Genomic DNA, 23301 nt, shown 5'->3' on the forward strand with positions numbered 1-23301 from the left:
GAAAATCCGAGATAGCAGTAGTCATTTTCCAGAGAACTGTTTTGAAAATTGTACCCAAAAACAGATGGGTTTTGCCACTAAACTTGTATTTGTAACTTGTAAGCCCAACGCGGTTCCATCAATTTATCCTGGGGACACAGCGAGTGTAAGTGGAGATGGAGGCGGGGACTAATTTGCATATTCATAGATCCAGGGCATACTAAATGAGGCAGTGGTGTAGAGTTATATCAAAGCCATTTTAAGGCATGAATGGATTATTTTCATGGAATAAACTTTTTAATATGCAAAAATATGTAATTTTGATTGAGTTTTTAGGGATTAAACCAGTTACTGCTTTTAGAGAATACATCTTGAATACAAGTATATTTTGGCTTTACTGCACTTGCAGAAGTATAACCAAGTGAAAAAATACACTTATACAAAATACACTTATTTAAGATACATTCTCTTATAGCAAGTCTAAATATCTTATGTTGCATCTCAAGTAAATGTATCTTGTTTTAAGGATTTTTAGACAATTTTAAATGGAAAACAAGACAAAAACACTTATAAAAATGTATTTTTTCCCTTGAATTCAGTGAATGTCATTTAGAGGTCATTTTAAAAGATGATTTTGTCCTCTTTATTGTTAGCAAGCATGTTTAATACAACCTTTTAAGTCGGGGCACAAGCTAAATAGTCTGTTAAGAGCTAATGATTAATCGTTGCAATAATCACCTGAATAGTCGAATAATCATTTTAATAATCGTTAGATTAGTCAATTATCAAAATAATTTTTAGTTGCGGCCCTAATTGCTACCAAAAATATATACCGGTAAGATGCATCCAAATTTGCATACAGTCATGAGTATGTATCGCATTTGATGAAAGTAATTTTAGGCTCTTTAAGGATGCAGGTGAGTCGTATGAATACATTCTCAGACATACTTCAGATGGTAACATGTAACACTTACAGTTGAAAAGAGCTTTTTTTGTTTTTTTTTTGTGTTTTTTTTTATTCAACATTTTGAATGATTTGGACATACTACTCAATTAACATATTGCTTTTGGCATACTATATAGTAGGGAGGTATGGATATTCGTGGCTTATATTCCATGCAGGTGTATTATGACCCAAATAAATTGGTGAAAGTTTTTATTTAAATGAACCATCTGAATGAACTGAATCGTTAAAATGAATTCCAATACTTAAGTTGAGAGAGAGAGGACCATTTAGGAAAGCATGTTTGATTAATACCTCAACTGTAAATATGTGCATGCAAAACAGTGTGACAAAAATAGCGATTTAGCATTTGTTCATATTACACAGCTACTTTTTGGAAAAAGTAGCTTATTACTGTAAAAGCTATGTTGTTTTGAAAACAGCTGAACTACTGTCACACTACTGAACAATATAGTAAATAGGATTGCTGTTAACTCCCCAACACTGTTTTATAGTGGTATATGGTATTCTCTTGTGATTCTATTGTGACAGCATTGTTTATTTGAGGGACATTGCTGTGGTTAATTTATATATATATGTGGTTAATTTAATAATGACATATGTTTACCTACCTTTTCAGTGAGGTTCATTTATTCAGCTGACTTTATTTTTTCCTTCTTGGGAATGAGACACTGTGTTGTGGAACTGAACATGGCTACATTTTCTTTTTATGATTGATTTCATATTGCTGAGATTAGATCTGCTGGGTGTCAGAATGTGAGAGTCACTCTAACTGTTTAACATATGACTGTAAACAGGTGGATAGCTTTTGAGAATGCGCGATTCTCGGGTGAGCTGTTTGTTCTACAGAAAGGTGTCTATGCCAGCCCAGCAGACTGGGGCGCAAAGAACTGGAAGATCTTGTCTCTTCAGCCTGTGGTTTTGGTAATCCCTTCCTTCCTTTTTTTTTTCTTTTCAATGTATTATATTTCACCCTATATATTCCAATGCAATGTCTTCCAAAATTGTTACTCCATAAAACCTCAAGTAGGTGTTTGTATTTGTATGTCCATGGCTTCATAAGTTTTATTTTTCCATCTCAGGATCAGACCGAAGGGCTGTCCAGATATAAGGTGAGTTTGATGGTTATGTATAACTGTCTGTTTGTTGTTATAACAAGGTCTTCATGGAATCTGCCCACTTTTTTTTCTGGTTGTGGGAGAAAATTGGATAAATTCTGTGAAATGGTTTCAAGAGTAGTACAGCCCTATTAGTAGATGAAAGCACTGTCAAATTAGCCAAAATATTTAATAAACAAACACCAAAGAGGCAGGGATGTGTAGAACTTTTTGAATAACAGCTGTTTGAATTTGAGTTTTTGCAGAATTCAGTGGACGAAGATTCTAGGCAAAGCTATTTACTGTAATATTGAAGTGTTTGTGGTGTGTTTGTCTTCATGAAGATCTGGTTATTCTAGTTACTACTGCAACTAGTTGCTACTAATCAAAGTGGTTTCGTCAGTTGTCAAATGAGGGTGAAGATCCATTCTGGTGTGGTGTTCTGATTTGCCTCTTATCGGTTCTAACCGCTCTTTCCCCTTGTTGGTTCGCAGGTGCAGTTGTTCTCTGAGCCAGGGTTCCAGGGAGATATCCTGGCCTTAGAAGAAAGTGTGGCATTCCTGCCTGAGGGGTACCACCCCATGTCTTGCAGAGTTCTAGCTGGGAGGTGGGAATACATTAGAATCACACTAAAATGTTAAATTAGCTATTAAGAAAAAAATGCTAATTTAAAGGTGTCAAAACATAATCAGCAATTCCCTTTTGGTGTGTTTAAAGCTGGGTGGTGTTCGATGGCCCACAGTTCACTGATAACATGTATGTACTGGAGGAAGGAGAATACCCAAACCCTGAGGCTCTGAGCTTGCTCAACTCAAACTGCAGAATCAGCTCTGTCCACACTGTAGGACATGTAAGTATTGGAGAAGAGAGAGGGATTGTTGTGTCATAATAAGCCCTGTAAAACTCATGCTCCGTTTCTTTCTCTACCCGTGTCCTCTTCAGGAGTTTTCTGTCCCCTCTATCACACTCTTTTGTAAATCAAGCTTCAGAGGGCGTAAAGTAGTTTTGACAGACGGAGTGGTGAATCTATCTCTGGCTGGGATTGATGGGCGGGTCAACTCTCTGTTGGTGAATGGAGGAATGTGAGTGATTTCTGAAGCATATTCAGAGTTCAGGAGTTAGTCTGTCTCTGAAGTATCAGTGATGCAGCATGCAGTTTTTTCCTGTTAAATATATCATAGGAATTGTCAGGCTTAGATGAATACAAATTAATCGATTTAATATTTGAAAATTTTAGTGTGGAAATGTACAACAAATGCATTTATCTTTTTGTATTTGTGTGTTATGCTGTCGTCACAGATGGGTGTTGTATGAATACAGCAACTTCCGTGGTCGTCAGGTTCTGCTCCATCCCAGCGAGATTGGTGATTGGCAGAAGTTCAGAGGCTGGGAGCGGATTGGCTCTCTGCGTCCTTTACTGCAGGTATGAATCACCACCACAGCTAAAGTGTGGTGAATTCTGGGATTGCTGGGAATAACAAAGAAAAAACAAAACATGAAGAACATTTAATATGTTAAATGATTTCTAATGATGACTCATTGTTAAATAGCTATGTTGAGAGATGAATATGTTCAGAGACAGTGCGGTGTTGTATAATTTCGTGCTTAGGCATGAGAGTTAATTGTGAAGAGCACATTTGAAAGCAGGGCAAACCCAGCAAATGTAGAAGATGTGGCCACAAAAATTTCAAGTAGATCCAGAATTGATTATACCATTTAACAGAGTGTTAAGACTGGCATGTTTGACTTCTGCCTGTGCCTTCTCAACAGAAACGTGTTTATTTCCGGCTGCGTAGTGCAGAGACAGGATGCATGATGTCTCTGTCTGGGTCCCTGGAGGATATAAAACTGCTCCGGGTCCAAGTGCTGGAGGAATCTGGCGGTCCAGAGCAGATTTGGGTCTATGAGAATGGACTATTGCGCTGCAAGGTACTTGTTAGTTTGATCACTTTTTCACCAGATTCTGCTGGAAATACAGAGCTGCTATACTATACTAGACTATAATACTATAGCTCTGCGTGCTGCTTCTGACACACATCTTGGCAAAGATCTAAAATTAGGTCGACAGAACAGTTTACATAACATTTACACAAACTATCTAATTTTAAAGGTTGTTAAAGTGAATCATTTAATTATATATATATATATATATGAGGGTCAATGTGAGTTAAACACCTCATAAGAGCTAGTTAATAATGCCTCCCTCTCTCTGTCTGTCTGCAGATGGTAGAGGACTGTTGTGTGGAGACCTCTGGGGGTGTGGTAATGGCAGGTGGCAGGTTAAACATTTCGCCTGAACCAGGCAAAGACAGTCAGTTCTGGAGCATCACAGGAGATGGGATCATACGCAACAACCTCAGGCCTGAACTTGTGCTGGAGGTCAAAGGTCAGTTCATGTGCTTGGATATGCTTATGTAGCGTAAAGAAGGAATGAACACATTCAGCCAGCATCCAATATGAGAAATATTCCCATCCTCATGTACATGTGGTATGTGCGCCTGTCAATCATGAAGCTACACCCTTCACTAATGATTTCACAAAGAGCTTACTGAAGACACACTCTGATGTCACATCACACCTGTGTGTTATTTCTATTAGCAACTGTGCTCAATATGCTTGGGCAGCTACACTGCTGGTCTCCCCACCCCAACACACATATACCAAAATATCAGATGCAAAGATAAGTCTGAATCAGTTTTACAGATGAAAGAACTACACGTATTCAGACACGTTCATGAAAATAGATGGGTTTTTTTTTTTTTTTTTTTTTAAAGGGATAGTTCACCCAAAAATGAAAATTCTCTCATTATTTCCTCACCCTCATGCCATCCTAGATGTGACTTTCTTTCATCTGCTGAACACAAACAAAGATTTTTAGAAGAATATTTCAGCTCTGTAGGTCCATACAATGCAAGTGAATGGGTGCCAACATTTTTAAGCTCAGCAGAAACTTTACATCGGTGCTATCTTGTGGCCACCTAGTGTGTAAAACCTTGCCAATCATTTATTATTATGAAAAGGGCAAGATTAAGATATATAAAATACATACCTTATTTTAAATCCAATTTCTCTGTGTGGAAAAAGCCAGTAGGTGATAAAATCTTAAAAGGCTTAAGATATATTTGAACTTCTTGATTTATTATCCTCCTCTTTTTCTTTTTTTTTTCATCCAGGTGGCCAACAGTACGATAAAAACCAGGTGATTCTCAATACCTTTAATGAACAGAAAGCAAACCAGAGGTGGACTGTGGAAATCCTTTAGTGTTCCGAGTCAAAACACAAAAAATTTCTGTCACTCCTTAATTGTAAGCAGAAACTCTGAAGGATTTGAGGCCATTCTGCAGTTTGTCTTCAAGATCAAAGCCCTGTCAGCGATGGGATAACTGTCCCGGGGTGGAACTGTATGGGGGACTTTGGATCCATCTTTTAAAAACATCAAACTAGATTACAGCAATCTGAATGAGTGATTCATTGAAAAAGGCAGCTGATCCTAGATCAGCTATTCTGCTCTCAGAGCTTTCTTTCATTCTCTCCTATGAAAGGATTTGCCCTGCTTTTTGTGTACATTTTCTAAAGATTTAATCTTTTTAATGATCAATAAGTATCTCTTTTATAATGTGATGTCACTTTTGTAGGTTCCTGATCAAATCGAAAATATACTGTTACATTTGAAATAAAATGTGAGTTTGTGATATTGTTTTCAAATAATGTATTATTGAGACATGCAAATAAACTCATAGGATTAGCATACACTGTACAGTAGATGACATCATAAAAACATTCAGACATTTTTTTTGACAATTTTTTAATTCAGCAGAGATTGGAAAATGTTGAAGCCCATGTTTAACAGCTTTAAACTTGAGCCTTTTAAACTATTGGTTAAAAACACACTGCCGTGTTACTATGGTGATATGGAACAACCATCACAAGTTTGTTTATTTGGTTGCCATGGTTACTCTTCCTGATCATTGGCCATGGTAACCACAATTTTTCCGCGAGCATGGCCCTGCTCTGCTTTCTGAAAAGCCTGAGGCACCTGAGCAAAAGAGAACACTTCCTCCACCACAGGACGGATCTATGAAAAGTTGGACAAAAAAGAGACATGTACACAAGTTACATATAAAGTTAAACTTATTTCCTGGGAGCACATGGCTGTAGTTATAAATAATGCCTGCAGAGCAAAACTGGGCTGCACCCTTTAAAATGTGACTCCAAAACTAAACTGTAGAATTTTGGCATCACATTAAAGGAATAGTTCACCCAAAAATGAAAATTCTCTCATCATTTACTCACCCTCATGCCATCCCAGATGTGTATGACTTTCTTTCTTTTGCTGAACACAAAGATTTTTGAAGAATATCTAGCTCTCTAGGTCCATTCAATGCAAGTGAATGGGTGCCAAAATTTTGAAGCTCCAAAATCCACATAAGGGCAAAATAAAAGTACGCCAGACGACTCTGGTGGTTAAATCCGTCTCCAGAAGCGATATAAGTGTGGGTGAGAAACAGATCGATATTTAAGTCATTTGTTTACTATAAATTATCCTCCCTGCCCAATCAATCTCCACTTTCACTTTCTCATACTTCTGTTTTTGGGGATTCACATCCTTCTTGCATATCACCCCCTAATGGGCAGGGAGGAGAATTTATTAAAAATATTGATCTTTTTCTCACCCACACCTATCATATGTCTGAACATATGGATTTAACCACTGGAGTCATATGGAATACTTTTATGCTCCCTTTATGTGGATTTTGGAGCTTCGAAATTTTGGCACCCATTCACTTGCATAGTACTGATCTACAGAGCTGTAAAATTCTCAAAAATCTTAATTTTTGTTCTGCAGAAGAAAGAAAGTCATACACATCTGGAGATGGCATGAGGGTAAGTAAATCATGAGAGAATTACCATTTTTGGGTGAACTATTCCTTTAATCAGGCTCATCCATTGTATATTCCACTGAATGTAATCTAAATGTGCTTGCATTGCATTAGGTGGTGCTATTGTACTGGTATGTGTAGTAACTTCATCTTGGGTGTGGTGTGGTATAATGGTTAAAACTCAGAGTTGGGAACCGGAAGGTTGCTGGTTTGACCCCCACAAGAAGCAAACCATAAGCAGTAACCATTGTACTCGAGCAATAAAATACACTACCAGTGCAAAAGTTAAATATAAAAAAATCAGACTAAGATAAAAGTCTGACCAAATAAGCCAATTATATTATCAAATTTAATAGCTACAGTATTAAACTTATCTTTTTTTTTTATCTTCCCAAAACATAGTCTCAGTAATCACAATTTTGAAGTCAAGAGTGGAAAACATAAACGTGGTTACCATAAAAACAGAGGACATGCAGGCCCAAAAGCTCAATGTTTTCTAAGAAATAGAAGATGAGATAGATTGTCTTTTATGTTACCTTATTTGTCATGAAGTATATGTTTTGTGTTTTAAAACTTAAATACAGTTTATTATCCTGTTTACTGTTTAAACAAAACTGTTTATTTTACAGGACAATATAGAAAAGAAAAACTCCCTTATATGCTGCTTTTATAAAGGCATTTAAGTATTTTATAAATTATATATTCAAATAGACACACACTGTATATCTTATTGTGTATTTCAATTCCGTTACTATCCTGCAGTTAAATTGATAAATTAAACAACTCTGAGTGTTGCATAACACTACTTGTTCTAATCAAGCTTCATTGAACTTTTAAATGACATGTGGCTTGTGTCTGATATCTGCCCCAATCTAAATAGACATGCACTAGGTTACACAAGGTTTTTGTAAGTGACTGTTATCAGTCTTTCTTGCAAGTCAGTCCACTATCGGCCATCTTTGGAACGCTCTCGGGAGGCTATTTCGAGGAAAGCCAGTGCAGCTCTTATCTACTTGAATGGAGAAAGACTAAAATCTCAAAAACAGTTGGTCAAGATTACGATCAAAGAACATATTTCAAATCAGCAATAAAATCTGACAACACTGGTATCATAAATTGTGATTCTTTACCTCAGATTATGCTAAAAACACAACTTTCCCGGCTTGTATAGGTAATGCGCATGTGCGTTTTCGAGTTGATTGACAGGTGATGTCTGTATCTAAAAGGTGATTGGCTCTTTTAACTGTAAGGCGGGACTTCCTTTCTACATCAGTTGACCATTAGGCACTCAGAGCTTCTTGGTTGAGCGTTCTAATTTCTCCCATTAATTTTAATAGAAGTGGCCTGGGTAGCTCAGCAAGCAAAGACGCTGACTACCACACCTGGAATCGCAAGTTCAAATCCAGAGCGTGCTGAGTGACTCCAGTCAGGCTTCCTAATTGGTTGCTAGGGTGGGTAAAGTCACATTGGGTTAACCTCCTCGTGGTCACTATAATGTGGTTCTCGCTCTCAGTGGGGTGTGTTGCGAGTTGTGCATGGATGCTGTGGAGAATAGCGTGAGCCTCCTCACGTGCTAGGTCTCCGCGGTTATGCGCTCAAGCCACGTGATAAGATGCGTGGATTGACTGCCTCAGACACGGAGGCAGCTGAGATTTGTCCTCCGCTACCCGGATTGAGGTGAGTCACTACGCCACCACGAGGACCTAGAGCGCATTGGGAATTGGGGAGACATTTTTTTTTTTTAAATATAAGTGGCCTGTCTCTGCTAAATAATCTCTGCTGTTATGGAATAAACATTACGCAGATTCTTCATGATCACTGTAGATAATTCTGATTTAATAATTATAATGACATCTATTACGAGGTTTCCGACCCATCATCATACTGTTGCTCCCAGCATGGAACAGAGCCAAGATGACATAAAAAATGTATGACCAGGAGCTTAAATAAACATAGATACACAAATGCACTTGGCAAATGCACACTCTTGTGCTTAAAGACTTTGTAAAGTAGGAAAACGTTTTGTAGCATTTTCTGAAGTGTTTAAATCTTCTTCTGACTCATAGTTAGATCAGAGCCCACATCCAGAATCTGATACCAAACTAATTCCTCACTGAAGACTGAAATCAAGAAAAGAATGATCATCTCCACAAGATTTGAAAGAATCCAGTGGAGTATTAAGACAGAGAATATAAAGCAGTTCCTCACACACATCAAAAACAGATACACTGCCGTACCTTTCCAGAATCAACCATTTCGCTGATGTCATCCAGTGTAGGACCACTAGGAGCAAAAAACCCCCAGCGATAGTGCAATCCTTTCCTGAGGTGCTGAGAAAGAGAGAGACAGAGAATTGCTGAGCAACATTCTTCCTCTGCATCTTTAACTTGACACAAAAAAATTATCCCTTTTACACTTTAATTTCCTCCATTCTATCTTCATCCATTCCTGCTCAGCTTTTTCATTCATTTCTTCTGTCCCTAAAAAGCATTAACAGGTCATGCCTTTGAAAGGAAAGTGTTTGATAATGTAATATACAATTATAGCCATTTACCGGGTCATCAGATGATACTGCAAGATCACTGCTTATGTGTTTGTGTCAGGTATTTCCTGTATGAGTGCAATTGTGCAGCTGTCAGAAACTGATATGAGCCTGAATTTGGAAAATCAAATACAAAATATGAATGAGTCTGTCTGTACTATCCCCTGTGTGTTCACTATGAGTTGAGTGCATGTTTGATTATTTGGTTTTATTTGAAAGCATTAGCATCGATATTAAGCACAAAGGTGTTTGTGTAGGTTTAATGTCAGAGAGCTGAGGAAGAGGGACGGGGTGTGGATTTCCTGCTGAAACCTCAAGCCACTGCAAACACCACGTTCTGACAGCAAACCAGATTGTCATCAAATCCCCCACATGTATCTATTACTAGGAACAGCTTTCATATATTTTCCTTACATACAGTACAATGTATTTATAGAGTACAACAAAAAACAAAACAAAAAAAATGTCAGTTATAAATAAAAGATGCGAAATGAAATGTGAATTGACACACCTGCATTTTTCTTTTTATCCTATTTTTTTTTTTTTTTTTCACACTTTATAACAGTATAAAAGAATAAAAGGCTGCTTTTTCTACACTATCCAGTGCAACAAGACATATTTGTTTACAAAGCTCATTTCAAGCACCGAAGCACAAGCCCTTGGATCTGTTGACCTAAAGGTCTTCATGATCATGAAAACATACAAAGAGTCTAGTCGGGTGTGTTCAAATGTTTGACTGGTATTGTATTATGTTAATGCAGCATGTAGTCTAGAATCAGCAACAATATGAGCACTGCTACAGAGGAGCTTTAGTTTATTACTGGTACTCATTTGGAATGAATAAAAGCTAAATCAACTCTCTCCAGCAAGTCATTTCTGAGTGCTGGCCTCTCATAATTTGTTTTTTGTGTGTAGAGAGGGAAGTCCCTCTCACCGACTCCTCCATCTACTTTCACTTTTTCATGAAGGCTCTTGAGATTTTTAAGAGAGACAGCATTTTAACAGAAACACTTATTTTATTCTTAAATGATTCAGACAGGTTGTTAATTCACCCACACATATACAGGTTTGGGGAGTAACAAAATACTTGTAATGGGATTACGTATTTAAAATACAAAATATAAGTAACTGTATTCCACTACAGTTACAATTTAAATCATTGGTAATTAGAATACAGTTACATTCAAAAAGTATTTTGAATACTGAAGAGATTACTTTGCATTTTATTGTCATTTGTTTCATTTAATATTTAGTCCTTTCAGATGGAAAACATTTATACATATAAATGATGTGATCCAAACTGCATTTGAACAGCAGTGAAACTTTCTTATGATGTGTTACATTCATACGAGCAGACAGAGAAGTAAGTTTGAAGTAAGTTTGGAGCAAAAGAAATATAAATAAACCTTGTGTAAATTGTCAGCTTTACGCTAAGCTAAAATGCTATTTCTAGCCATTTTACATGCACATGTTACCTGGCACGATCATATTTTTTTATCAAGAAAATTCACGTTGGATCATAATTTATTTTTTTCTAGTAAGACCTTTGATATTAGGGCAAAAATCTTATTCTTGATAATAATTTGTGTGTTGTTTTCCTGTAAAAATATCTAAAAAAATCCTTAAAACAAGATCAATTTGATTTATCTTGTTTTAGAAACAACACTGCATGAGATATTTAGGTTTTTCAGAGAATGTATTTTTAACTTGTATTTTGTCTTACTATACTGGCAAAGTTTTTATAGTCAAAACAATTGAAAAAATCTACCAGTGCTGAAGAAGTAATTCAAGGTATTTAGAATACGTTACTGACCTTGAGTAATCTAATGGAATACATTACAAATTACATTTTACAGCATGTATTCTGTAATCTGTAGTGGAATACATTTCAAAAGTAACCCTCCCAACCCTGCACATATATCTGAGCACATTTTTAAAGCATGAAAAGTTCATGGTAATAAAAACAGATAAACCAAAACCAACAAAGTTTCTGTAATCGTGTTGGCATGACAAAGCCAGCACACTTTTATTCTACAGACATGGCTGTAGGGTTTTTCCAAAATCCCAAAACCAAGATCAAAATCATCAATTATAACTCCTCTTAGAGCTTTCAAGCTACATCCACCAAAATCGGCACAGACCTTCAGACTGTTCTGGAATAATGTGCTATGTCTTTTTGGACTGATTGGACTTCACACAGCAGACAATCAGCTTCGAAAAATACCACAGACTTACATAGACGGAATGTTTAAACGGGCCCACGGAATGCTTGTTAATTCAAACTCCACTGTCAAAACATTTGAATGTAAACAAATCCACAACAGGCCTTTAACAAAGTCTTTCTAGCAAGTCAGTCCACTGTCGGCCATCTTTGGAACGCTCTCGGGAGACTATTTCCAATCATCCCAGTGCAGCTCTTATCCACTTGAATGGAGAAAGACTAAAATTTCAAAAAACAGTTGGTCAAGATTACGATCAAAGAGCATATTTCAAATCAGCAATAAAATCTGACAACACTGGTATCATAAATTGTGATTCTTTACCTCAGATTATGCTAAAAAATGCTATTTTCCCGGCTTGTATAGGTAATGCGCATGCGCGTTCTAGAGTTGATTAACAGATAATGTCTGTATCTAAAAGGTGATTGGCTCTTTTAACTGTAAGGCGGGACTTCCTATCTACATCCATTGACCATCAATCTATCATTTTAATGGAAATGTCCCATCTCTGCTAAATAATCTCTGCCTTTAATAAGCTTTAAGTTGCTCTCTCTCCCTCTCTTGCTGTTCTACAGCTATCTATCTACAGTTTCTATCTATCTATCTATCTAACTGTTAAATATGTAAAACCATTAAACTTCAAACCTTTTTTAAAACTATTTGCAACTTATAGACAAGGCTTTGTCAAGCCAACATCAAAGTGACAAACTCTGCCAATCTAGTTGACATTGCTGCTTCTTACCCCAGCCACTAATTCTAGATGTTTCTTCATCAGCTCATGGATTGGAAGTTTCTACCTTTAGCACTTTCTTTGCTATGGTGACTCCAGACTGCATCATTCCGTCTGCGAGGCCCAGCAGGTCTGTGTTATGCAGGAACGGCGTTACTAGTGTAACATACTTCGCACCATTCCATGGTTTCAGAAGACCCAGTGCCCATTTCTCAGTTTCTCCCCCAATATTATCTAAAATCAAATCAAACCTGAAAGAGAGAGCAAAAAATACTCAATATTCCTCAACGTCCACAAAAATACAAATTGGTTGCCCATATTTACTAACTTTTGTAAAGTCTGTAGTTGTTTTTCGACCGGTCCAGTGGTGTAATCCACAACTTCATCAGCGCCTAAGTCTCTCACCAGCTGCTCGGCACTCTGCGAACATGTTACAGTCACATGGGTGCCCCAGGCCTTTACCATCTGTAGAGGGGTAAAAACCTGCATTAAAACTGAATCATAGGGGCCTGGGTAGCTCAGTGGTAAAATACACTGGCTACCACCCCTGGAGTTTGTTAGCTCGCTAGTTCGAATCCCAGGGCGTGCTGAGTGACTCCAGCCAGGTCTCCTAAGCAAACAAATTATATCCCCATTATCATTATTACTATTATCACCTGTATAGTGAAGGTTCCCACACCTCCAGATCCTCCGAGGATAAGCACACTGTATGATGAAGGAAAAGACAGGCATCAGTAACAGCCAGATAACTGTCTCGAAAGAATGCGTTTTTACAAATGGTTTTCACCTCTGAGATCACAGTCATGTCTGTGTCCTTAAGTACTTATCCCAGATGAGAATTCCTGCACATAATGTATGATTCTTCTTGAACAAAAGAAATCTATCAAATAAAAGTAGCACATTTGTATCCCAGAAACAGGAGTTTTTTTGCTGCTGTGCATTTAAGACTATGTAGTATGCTCTCCCTTGACTCGACAGGAGCAGACAATTACCAACAAGTACTTGCCGTTTCTTCGCACTGTTGTCTTTGTTCAGGCTGCCGCAGTTGACGACAGACGACCAGGCCGTCGCAGCCACATATGGAATTGATGACGCTTCAACATGACTCAGCGATTTGGGCTTGTGTGACACCTGAAACATGAACAAGTAACATTTTATAAGCCCAAAGTTGAGCCTGCAGAACTGTGCTCTAAATCTTTAGATGTAAATGAGAGGTGTGTTACATGTTTGTACCTGTTAATTTTCATTTATTTACAAAACTTGAGACAGAATATTACCTCATTGGCTCTAAGTACTACAAACTCCGCCAGACTTCCCTGCTTCCATGGAGGAATAGCGGCCCACACCTGACAGAGGAAAAAGAAACAGACAAACACTTTAGCACATGTCTGATAATTGCTTTTCAGTATGAGGAAGCGATCTGAACATGAGCGAGCTTCTGAGGTCAGTTGCATTAGTTCCATAGCTTTATTTATGGAGTTTAATAGATTATCAAAGAACACACTGTGACTAAAGCAAATCCTTGATAAAACATCATTGCCCTGTACTTCTGAAGGGATAAATTCATCTGAATTAAGTTTATTAAGATGCTTTTCCGAAGACTCAAGTAAATTTGCCTATACTACTATAACACTGGAATAATAACAGAATAGTGCACCTGATCTCCTGGTTTAAAGTAGTTAACATCCAGGCCACATTCCATGATGACTCCGGATACATCACGCCCCAGGATTAATGGAAACTCACTGCCTGACTGGTTCATGTTAAATGGGTCACGTATCATGGCCATAGTAGCCGCCCCATAACCACCTACAAGAAACATTAAAGAAAGATAGTCTTTATTAAGTACATTAGGACTCAACAAGTCTACAGCCCATTCTATTTTTTCTTTTTTTTGGGGGGGGGGGGATTTTTCCCCTTTTTCTCCCAATTTGGAATGCCCAATTCCCAATGCGCTCTAAGTCCTCGTGGTTGCACAGTGATTCACCTCAGTCCGGGTGGCAGAGGACGAATCCCAGTTGCCTCCGCGTCTGAGACAATCAACCCGCGCATCTTATCACGTGGCTTGTTGACATAGCGCGTGTGGAGGTTTCACGCCATCCACCACTGCATCCGCGCTCAATTCACCATGCGCCCCACCGAGAACAATTACCCCATGTGACTCTACCCTCCCTAGCAACCGAGCCAATTTGGTTGCTTAGGATACCTGGCTGGAGTCACTCAGCACGCCCTGGGATTCGAATTAGCGAACCCCAGGGGTGGTAGCTAGCGTATTTTACCACTGAGTTACCCAGGCCCCCAGTCTACAGCCCATTCTTAACTAAAAAAAAAAGGCCAGTCTCAGCATGCTGCGTGACTCATTTCAACACAATAAGAGCTTTGTTAGTACATGACTTTGCATACAGCTAAGCTGGCATTAAAAGTTTACTGAATAAATTCACTCGGAAAATGTTAATGTTTTACAAAACTACACACTGTCAACACTCCTGCAGTTTACACATGGTCTTTTAAAGGTGAAGTGTGTAATTTCTGTGCCAATAGCATCACCAAAAGGAATTGCAAAAACTATCACTGTTCTAAAACAGAATGCGGAAAACTCCATTCCAGACAATTCAAAACAATCTTCCATTGGTTGTAAAAACAGATGGCCCCGCCCTAAACTCACACCATTGGTTGAGCCAAAGTTGCAGTGTTGTTGAGCTCAAACAAACAGAGCAATGTTTTGATAGCGTCACAGAGAGTGCTACATACTGGTGAAATTAACTTAAAAAATGGCTTTCAAGCTGTTTGTCAAGTTTGTCAGTCTTCTCTGTAAATCAGAGGCTAGGCTAAAAGACAGCTCACAATGACTGTGAAGCATGATCTTATGAAAATAAGAAACGTTATGGAACCTAATGTAAATGACACCCATGAACTGGACCATGTGAGATGCCTTTTGTCCGTTTGAAATTGATTTACCATAAACACAATCAGAGCTGCAATGATGCGGGCTATACGAGCGTCACATACCCCTCATGCTGATGTCAATGGGATTAATTCCCGCAGCGTGCACCTTCACGATCACTTCATTGGGATAATGGATAATGGGAAGCGCCGCGTTCTTGGTGAACCTCAACACGTCGTTCTTCCCGTATTTGTCGATCACCCATGCGGACATCACAGTCCTACTGGATGCTGAGACACTGAAGCTCCTAAAGTGACCTCCGTGACCCCTCAGCGTGGACACCAACCATCGGTGACACATGAGATGAGTGTTTAGATGCATGTTTGATCAACCTTAATAATCCAACGCGCTCCTTCTGAGATCAGCAGCACAATAAAAGAATGAGAAACGTAGTGCACATTCACACTCTCTTACAGTCTCTCGTTAACCCGTCACTGATTATTTGTAGAGCGTATTACTGCATTGTAACGCGCTCTCAACATTACAAAAAGAGCTAAGTCAAAACAAACCGGTGGACTTGAACTTTCACATGACGGGTCGAGCCAATCACAGGTCTGAACGCTGTTCGATTGGCCAATCAGAGAGCAGAGATGATGTGACGTCAAGGAAAGCGAGGTCAACAGAAGGTGTCATGGCGGCCTCCGGTTTGGCGTGTCGTCATGCAACATCGATGCTCGGGCTGTCTGTTAGAGAGGTTTGCCCTCACTTTAACTTTACTGAATTATACACGTTTTAAAGTTCAAGTGTGCTGCGCGTGTTATTAATCTGCCTGTGTTGGTGTTGTGAATCAGTTAGCTTTATTGTCAGGTATGCTTACAGATACAAGGAATTTGACTACCGCGGTCAAGGCAGCCGCGGTTCAGAACTGCACGGTCAAGCCAGCCGCGATTTAAATCCGAGTGCGCGCATATTGCAGTAATAACGGTACTTTGCGGAAAGAACAGAAATACGTGCTTTCTGACTCCTGTTGAGTGCAGAAGATAGCGAGCCTTACTATATTGATGTTGGCAATATATTGTACCGTTATAACTGCAATATGCGCGCACTCGGATTTAAATCGCGGCTGGCTTGAGCGCAGTGGAATTTTTCTTGGTGACAGAAGCTTCCAGTGCACAAAAAATACAACCACAAGACAGAGATAAAAAAAAAAAAATAGAATAAAAATAAAAAGTGAATAGAAATATAAGTATATATAGAAATACACAATAAGACTATATATATATATATATATATATATATATATATATATATATATATATATATATATTATATAAGCTTATAAATAGACTAAGCTGTGTATTGCACATAATTGTTGCTCAATGGGGCAGTTTTAACTGTTCATGAGATGGACAGCCTGAGGGGAAAAAACTGTTCTTGTGCCTGATGTTTCTGGTGCTCAGTGCTCTGTAGTGCCAGCCAGAAGGCAACAGTTGAAAGAGGTAGTGGGCTGGGTGAGTGGGGTCCAGAGTAATTTTTCCAGCCCTTTTCCTCAATCTGAAAGTGTACAGTTCTTGAAGGGAGGGAGGGTGAAGTCAAGTTATGTACGTGTAAGTTATGAAATTGTGACTTTTAGAATTGAAATTCAGATTAATGGCAGTTGAAAATAATCATCTAAAAAAATTACGTGTTCATCTTTCTGGAGACGTGTTTAGTTTAAAGCAATGTCAGAGCATGGCTTATAGTGTGAGACTTTAACTGCTCTGCATACGGTATGCTAAATTATTAATTAAATGCATAAATAAAAGTCCCCCTTTCTCTTTTAAACCCCTGCTGTAGATCTCCCAGTCACTGTGGGAGGGGAGAGTATCTGCTGCTGAACTCTGCAGAAAATGTATCAACCAAATACAGAGGACACAGTACCTTAATGCTTATGTCACAAGCACAGAGAGCAGATAACAGGCTACATGCAGGTGAGTGTGTGTGAGACTTTGAAGACATTTGGGGGCAATATCAATTGGAAAATCAATTAAAAATAAAGCAAATATTCTTTTTATTATTCTAAAAACGCAGAATGCTTTTAGGGGTAAAGTTAGAGTTAATCCTTAGCAATTATAATTAGCTCAATATTAAATCAATAAAAGTCTATGGCATGTCCCCATTTAGACAATTAAACAAGTTTGTGTGCTTCTTAATGTACATATTTATTTGTTAGCTGATATAATTTTCACGTGCACCTGTCTGTTTTTGTAAGGTAAACCTCTTGGTCCTCTGGAAGGCATTCCTTTCTCTGTGAAATACAACTTCTGCACAGAGAACATAGAGACCACCTGCACTTCAAACATGCTTTAAGGTCCACTAAACTACTTTGATAACACAAAATAAGAAGCTTACTTTGTCAGATGAGCTGTTCTTATTACTTTTCATTGCAATTGTAGGTTACGTTCCTCCATTCAGTGCAACAGTTGTGCAAAAATTGTTGGATCAAGGAGCTGTTCTTGTTGGAAAAACAAATTTAGATGAGTTTGCAGTGGGGTAAGACACCTAAAAGTGCACACACTAATACATGCCCATGTTGTTACATGGCAATTTCTGGATAAACTGTAAGGATGGGATTTTTTTCTCTCTCAAGAGCTGGCAGTACAGATGCAGTGTTTGGTCCAGTTCGGAAACCCTGGAGCTATGTACGATACAATAATACTGTGAGCCGGAGAGATCCAGATTCTGATTGGGCAATCACAGGAGGAAGTTCAGGAGGCAGTGCAGCGGCAGTGGCATCTCTCAGCAGCAGACAGTGTGTTCTGTTTCTTATTTCAAATACAAATGGGGCATTTCTTAACAGTTAAGCAGCAAAAAACAGCCTGTTTCGTTTGATAAGGGTCAGAGAGAAGGTGGTCATGAAAATGGAATATAATGGTCATAAAAAACAAAGTAGGACTGTTTTTGCCAACAAAAAAACCCCCCCAATAATAATAATAATAATAATAATAATAATAATAAAACACTTTAGGAAAGTAAAAAGTGTAAAAATAATAAAAATGTATGATTTATGACTTCTGTAAAGTCTGACTTATCAGATGCTTTTCTGTTTCAGGGATTCTGCAGGGCCGAGATGAGAGGGACTCAACAACTGTCCAGGCACCCAGCACCCCACCCAGCCTTCCTGAACACTTTGATATTAAAGACTTTTGTTGGCATACCAAAGGTTATGTCCTTCAGACCATCCATTGAGTAACAGTAGCCCAGTGTGGAAACAGCAGTGGTGGTGACTGCACACTGGTTAAGAATCTAGGCTGATGACCTAAATATCACAGAGTCAGACAAACAAACTAGCATAGACTTTTTGTAAAGAAGAAACATTTTCTTCCCATGAATTCATAACAAGTGTGAATCTGACATAATACAGCATTTATATGTTGGTGTGGTATTGTAATAAAGCTTCTATGATGTTAGGAGTATCACTCTCCAGGCCAATCAAAGGAACTTTGGCCCAGTAGAGTCGAGTCACAGCCATGATTGAGCAGGTGGAAGCAGGGGTACAGGAAGTGTCTCTCCCATACATACAGCACTCTATCATCTGTTACCACATCCTGTGTTGCTGTGAGGTAGCATCCAATATGGCATGATTTGATGGCCTTGAATACGGTAAAAATTAAAGCCTTAACATTTCTAAAATATTCAAATAACATGTTTTAAAGTAAACATGAAACCTCGTTCGCAACCCATTTTACATCCGTAATGTGACGTATTTCCAAGTGAAACAGGATATTCAATGAGCAAATATGTAGGGGGGACTTTTATTCACTGGAGATTGATTTGATTGTGAAAAGTGGGTGTTCCTCACGAGAGTGGAGCCAGAATACAGCTTTGCTAAACAAATTGATTAACATTATCCAATAACCTTGTGACATTAGCGGAAAAGCAAAGTTGTTTCAGAGAAAGAGCAAGGTATTACATTTTATTAAAGGTTACGAAGAAATTAAATTATTTGGAATAACATTCACTAATGAATAATTAACAATAAGTAAACAGGATTCATTTTGACTTTAGTTTACTGTAGGTGTTATTTGTAAAGTTTTTTAAATATGTTTAGAAATGTTTATATTAGAAATGGGGGGGGGGGGGGTAATCTCTGAGCTTAAGTCCAGTCCTGTGCTCTTTTAAATCCATTTAATTTAAAGGGATAGTTCACCCAAAAATGTTTATTCTGTAAGCATTTGCTCACCCTCATGCCATCCCAGATGTGTATGACTTTATTTCTTCTGCAGAATGCAAACAAAGATTTTTAGAAGAATATCTCAGCTGTGTAGGTCCATTCAATGCAAGTGAATGGTGGGCAGAACTTTGAAGCTCCAAAAAGCACATAAAGCACATTAAAGGTGCAGTATGTAAGATTTAGAAACCCTTATTATTAATGACACCTGTGGCCATGTTCGCGCTTGTGCACACACTCTATAGGGATGTGAGTGAGTGAGCATCGACCAAAACAATGACGTAATGTACAAAGGGACTGAACGTGATTCCCTGACATCATGCTGACAGATGAGGTTGCATAATTCAAATTACACAGTTATGATTGTTTTACTACAAACTTTGAGACTGTATATTATATTTGACTTTTCAGTGCTGGAACAGGGCTGAAACAAATTGTGGATATAGGTCTGACTATAGTTTGAAGTAATCACTTTTCTTTGCATGTTACATTGACTGCATTTATGTGATAGCCTATGTCGGCGTTAGCTAGCTAGCCAGCTTTATCAATAGATGTTAGCTAAATTTGGTGGATGATGACAGTAGCTGTTTATGAAATAGACTGTACATTATAAATATGTTGACACAAAATGTTGCGCTATTGTTTTATAATAATAGAATGTATATATTTTCTGTATAACCAAGTTACGTTACACTAATGAATGGGTCTTTTTGCATTATCTTGAACATTGTCTAGCATTCATTTCATGTGTTATTGTAGTTTAGCTAAAATTACACAGATCAATCCTTATGGCACTATATCTCACATGCTTTGCAGTTATGTAAGCTTATCTGTCCAATAAGAAGAACACCAATTCAGGGTCGGTTTTGATCCCCAAAACCGAACAAAGGTCCCTCCAAGAATCAAATGCCCTGCCGATGTTCACTCTAGTTTTCGCTCGACCATGATCACGTTCCTGCTTAGCCAGACAGGATTCAGTAGATATATTTTTTTTTTTGAAAATTGTTTTTTTTTTTTTTTTGTGTTGGAGTCGGTGTTGTGCTGGGAGCCGGCCATTTGCTGGATTCCATCTCTAAGATAACGTTACCTAGTGTTGCCATTTGTTGACGCTGTTGAATAGCGGAAGAGAGGCACTGAGGCAAGGCTCTCTGGAGTGCGCATAAACATCACACCCTTTGGATTTTCCCGGCAAAATCGATCCGCTCCCTTTGCATGAAAATCAGTCCACAGGCTTTAATAGGCAACCTAGGAAGTCTGGGAAGGGCTCATTTTTTAAGTAGCGTTACAAGCCGTTCACACATTGGCAAAAAAAGGCGAATATTATATGAACATTTTTACATATTGCACCTTTAAAAAAGGACTTCAATATTGATCTGTTTCTCACCCACATCTATCATATCACTTCAGAAGGCATGGATTAAACCACTGGAGTTAAACCACTGCCTTTATGTTCTTTTTGGAGCTTCAAAGTTCTGTCCACCAATCACTTGTATTGTATGGACCTACTGAGCTGTTGTTGTTTGTGTTCTGTAGGAAAAAGAAAGTCATGTACATCTGGGATGGCATGAGGGTGAGTAAAAATGTGAGAATTTTGACTTTTGGGTGAACTATCCCATTAATGTGCACCAGGACTATTTGAACCAGTGAACTTGTTAAAGCAGTCATGTCTTGGTTTTGATCTCATAGAGGGTGAATACCAATATCAATGTTTCGAACCAAAAGCTTATGTCTCTGTCTTCCCAGAAACTATGAGCGTTACTTTGTGAAGGCACATCAGATCCAGTGTCTCATTGCTGAAAATTTTAAAAGCGTGTTCCGTTCAGGCATAGATGTTCTCCTCACACCCACGACTCTTAACGATGTAGCATGCTACTCTGACTTTATACAGGAAGACAAATGAACACGCAGTGCACAGTAGGATGTCTTCACTCAGCCTGTCAACATGGCAGGTATGAACAGGAAATGGATTCAAGAGAGAATTTACCTCTCTAAAAGGAAGTGAAGTTTCCATAGCAGTCCATCCTCAGAATCAGAATCAGCTTTATTGCCAAGTATGCTTACACATACAAGGAATTTGTCCTGGTGACAGGAGCTTCCAGTGTACAACAATACAAAAACAATACAAAAACAGCAGCAAGACATAGATCATAATAAAAAATAATTATACATATATACGTATATACACACACAGACACACACATACATACAGTGCATCTGGGAAGTATTCACAGCGCTTCACTTTTTACACATTTTGTTATGTTACAGCCTTATTCCAAAATTGATTAAATTCATTATTTTCCTCAAAATTCTACAAACAATACCCCATAATGACAACGTGAAAGAAGTTTGTTTGAAATCTTTGCAAATTTATTAAAAATAAAAAACGAAAAAAAACCCCACATGTACATAAGTATTCACAGCCTTTGCTCAATACTTTGTTGAAGCACCTTTGGCACCAATTACAGCCTCAAGTCTTTTTGAGTATGATGCTACAAGCTTGGCACACCTATTTTTGGGCAATTTCTCCCATTCTTCTTTGCAGGACCTCTCAAGCTCCATCAGGTTGGATGGGGAGCATCGGTGCACAGTCATTTTCAGATCTCTCCAGAGATGTTCAATCGGGTTCAAGTCTGGGCTCTGGCTGGGCCACTCAAGGAGATTGACAGAGTTGTCCCGGAGCCACTCCTTTGTTATCTTGGCTGTGTGCTTAGGGTTGTTGTCCTGTTGGAAGATGAACCTTTGCCCCAGTCTGAGGTCCAGAGCACTCTGGCACAGGTTTTCATCAAGGATGTCTCTGTACATTGCTGCATTCATCTTTCCCTTGATCCTGACTATCCGTCTCCCAGTTCCTGCCGCTGAAAAACATCCCCACAGCATGATGCTGCCACCACCATGCTTCACTGTAGGGATGGTATTGGCCAGGTGATGAGCAGTGCCTGGTTTCCTCCAATCATGACGCTTGCCATTCAGGCCAAAGAGTTCAGTCTTTGTTTCTCATGGTCTGAGAGTCCTTCAGGTGCCTTTTGGGAAACTCCAGGTGGGCTGTCATGTGCCTTTTACTGAGGAGTGGCTTCCGTCTGGCCACTCTACCATACAGGCCTGATTGGTGGAGTGCTGCAGAGATGGTTGTTCTTCTGGAAGGTTCTCCTCTCTCCACAGAGAAACGCTGGAGCTCTGTCAGAGTGACCATCGGGTTCTTGGTCACCTCCCTGACTAAGGCCCTTCTCCCCCGATTGCTCAGTTTGGCCAGGTCGGCCAGCTCTAGGAAGAGTCCTGGTGGTTCCAAACTTCTTCCATTTATGGATGATGGAGGCCACTGTGCTCATTGGGACATTCAGTGCTGCAGAAATGTTTCTGTACCCTTCCCCAGATCTGTGCCTCGATACAATCCTGTCTCAGAGATCTACAGACAATTCCTTGGACTTCATGGCTTGGTTTGTGCTCTGACATGCACTGTTAACTGTGGGACCTTATATAGACAGGTGTGTGCCTTTCCAAATCATGTCCAATCAACTGAATTTACCACAGGTTGACTCCAATCAAGTTGTAGAAACATCTCAAGGATGATCAGTGGAAACAGGATGCACCTGAGCTCAATTTTGAGTGTCATGGCAAAGGCTGTGAATACTTATGTACATGTGATTTTTTTTTCATTTTTTATTTTTAATAAATTTGCAAAGATTTCAAACAAACTTCTTTCACGTTGTCATTATGGGGTATTGGTTGTAGAATTTTGAGGAAAATAATGAATTTAATAAATTTTGGATTAAGGCTGTATCATAACAAAATGTGGAAA

At 38.7% G+C, this 23301-nt stretch overlaps 2 protein-coding genes and 1 pseudogene across 6 annotated transcripts in view; 2 read left to right on the forward strand and 1 right to left on the reverse strand.

Moving 5' to 3' along the window:
- Nucleotides 1-5719, forward strand: part of LOC127410818 (uncharacterized) — a 61705-nt gene extending 55986 nt beyond the window's left edge. The window contains exons 14-22 of the mRNA XM_051646017.1: nucleotides 1741-1867; nucleotides 2026-2055; nucleotides 2535-2647; nucleotides 2758-2890; nucleotides 2983-3122; nucleotides 3340-3463; nucleotides 3811-3969; nucleotides 4264-4426; nucleotides 5214-5719. Of these exons, the coding sequence (XP_051501977.1) occupies nucleotides 1741-1867; nucleotides 2026-2055; nucleotides 2535-2647; nucleotides 2758-2890; nucleotides 2983-3122; nucleotides 3340-3463; nucleotides 3811-3969; nucleotides 4264-4426; nucleotides 5214-5302 (1078 nt within the window). The 3' untranslated portion in view covers nucleotides 5303-5719. The remainder of the gene's footprint in view (nucleotides 1-1740; nucleotides 1868-2025; nucleotides 2056-2534; nucleotides 2648-2757; nucleotides 2891-2982; nucleotides 3123-3339; nucleotides 3464-3810; nucleotides 3970-4263; nucleotides 4427-5213) is intronic.
- The window catches only part of LOC127411583 (reticulon-4-interacting protein 1 homolog, mitochondrial-like), a 180361-nt gene extending 164496 nt beyond the window's left edge, over nucleotides 1-15865 (reverse strand). The window contains exons 1-10 of one of the 5 annotated variants that reach the window (XR_007892309.1): nucleotides 15421-15865; nucleotides 14069-14220; nucleotides 13689-13757; nucleotides 13418-13542; nucleotides 13068-13116; nucleotides 12740-12876; nucleotides 12479-12662; nucleotides 9475-11902; nucleotides 9158-9250; nucleotides 6066-6115 (exon numbers count right to left, since the gene is read on the reverse strand). Coding sequence is in view for 1 of the 5 variants with exons in the window: in XM_051647279.1 (XP_051503239.1) it covers nucleotides 5993-6115; nucleotides 9158-9250; nucleotides 12479-12662; nucleotides 12740-12876; nucleotides 13068-13116; nucleotides 13418-13542; nucleotides 13689-13757; nucleotides 14069-14220; nucleotides 15421-15676 (1188 nt within the window). In the remaining 4 variants the exon portion in view is untranslated. Of the gene's footprint in view, nucleotides 1-5966; nucleotides 6116-9157; nucleotides 9251-9474; nucleotides 11903-12423; nucleotides 12663-12739; nucleotides 12877-13067; nucleotides 13117-13417; nucleotides 13543-13688; nucleotides 13758-14068; nucleotides 14221-15420 lie in introns of those variants that run through there. The other 4 variants (XR_007892311.1, XM_051647279.1, XR_007892312.1 and 1 more) reach the window with 4 other exon arrangements.
- Nucleotides 15866-15884: 19 nt separating this feature from the next.
- LOC127411588 (glutamyl-tRNA(Gln) amidotransferase subunit A, mitochondrial-like) lies at nucleotides 15885-21764 on the forward strand (annotated as a pseudogene).
- The last annotated feature ends 1537 nt before the right edge of the window (nucleotides 21765-23301 follow it).

Source organism: Myxocyprinus asiaticus, chromosome 20 (genome assembly GCF_019703515.2).
Source record: "Myxocyprinus asiaticus isolate MX2 ecotype Aquarium Trade chromosome 20, UBuf_Myxa_2, whole genome shotgun sequence".
Taxonomy (NCBI): domain Eukaryota; kingdom Metazoa; phylum Chordata; class Actinopteri; order Cypriniformes; family Catostomidae; genus Myxocyprinus; species Myxocyprinus asiaticus.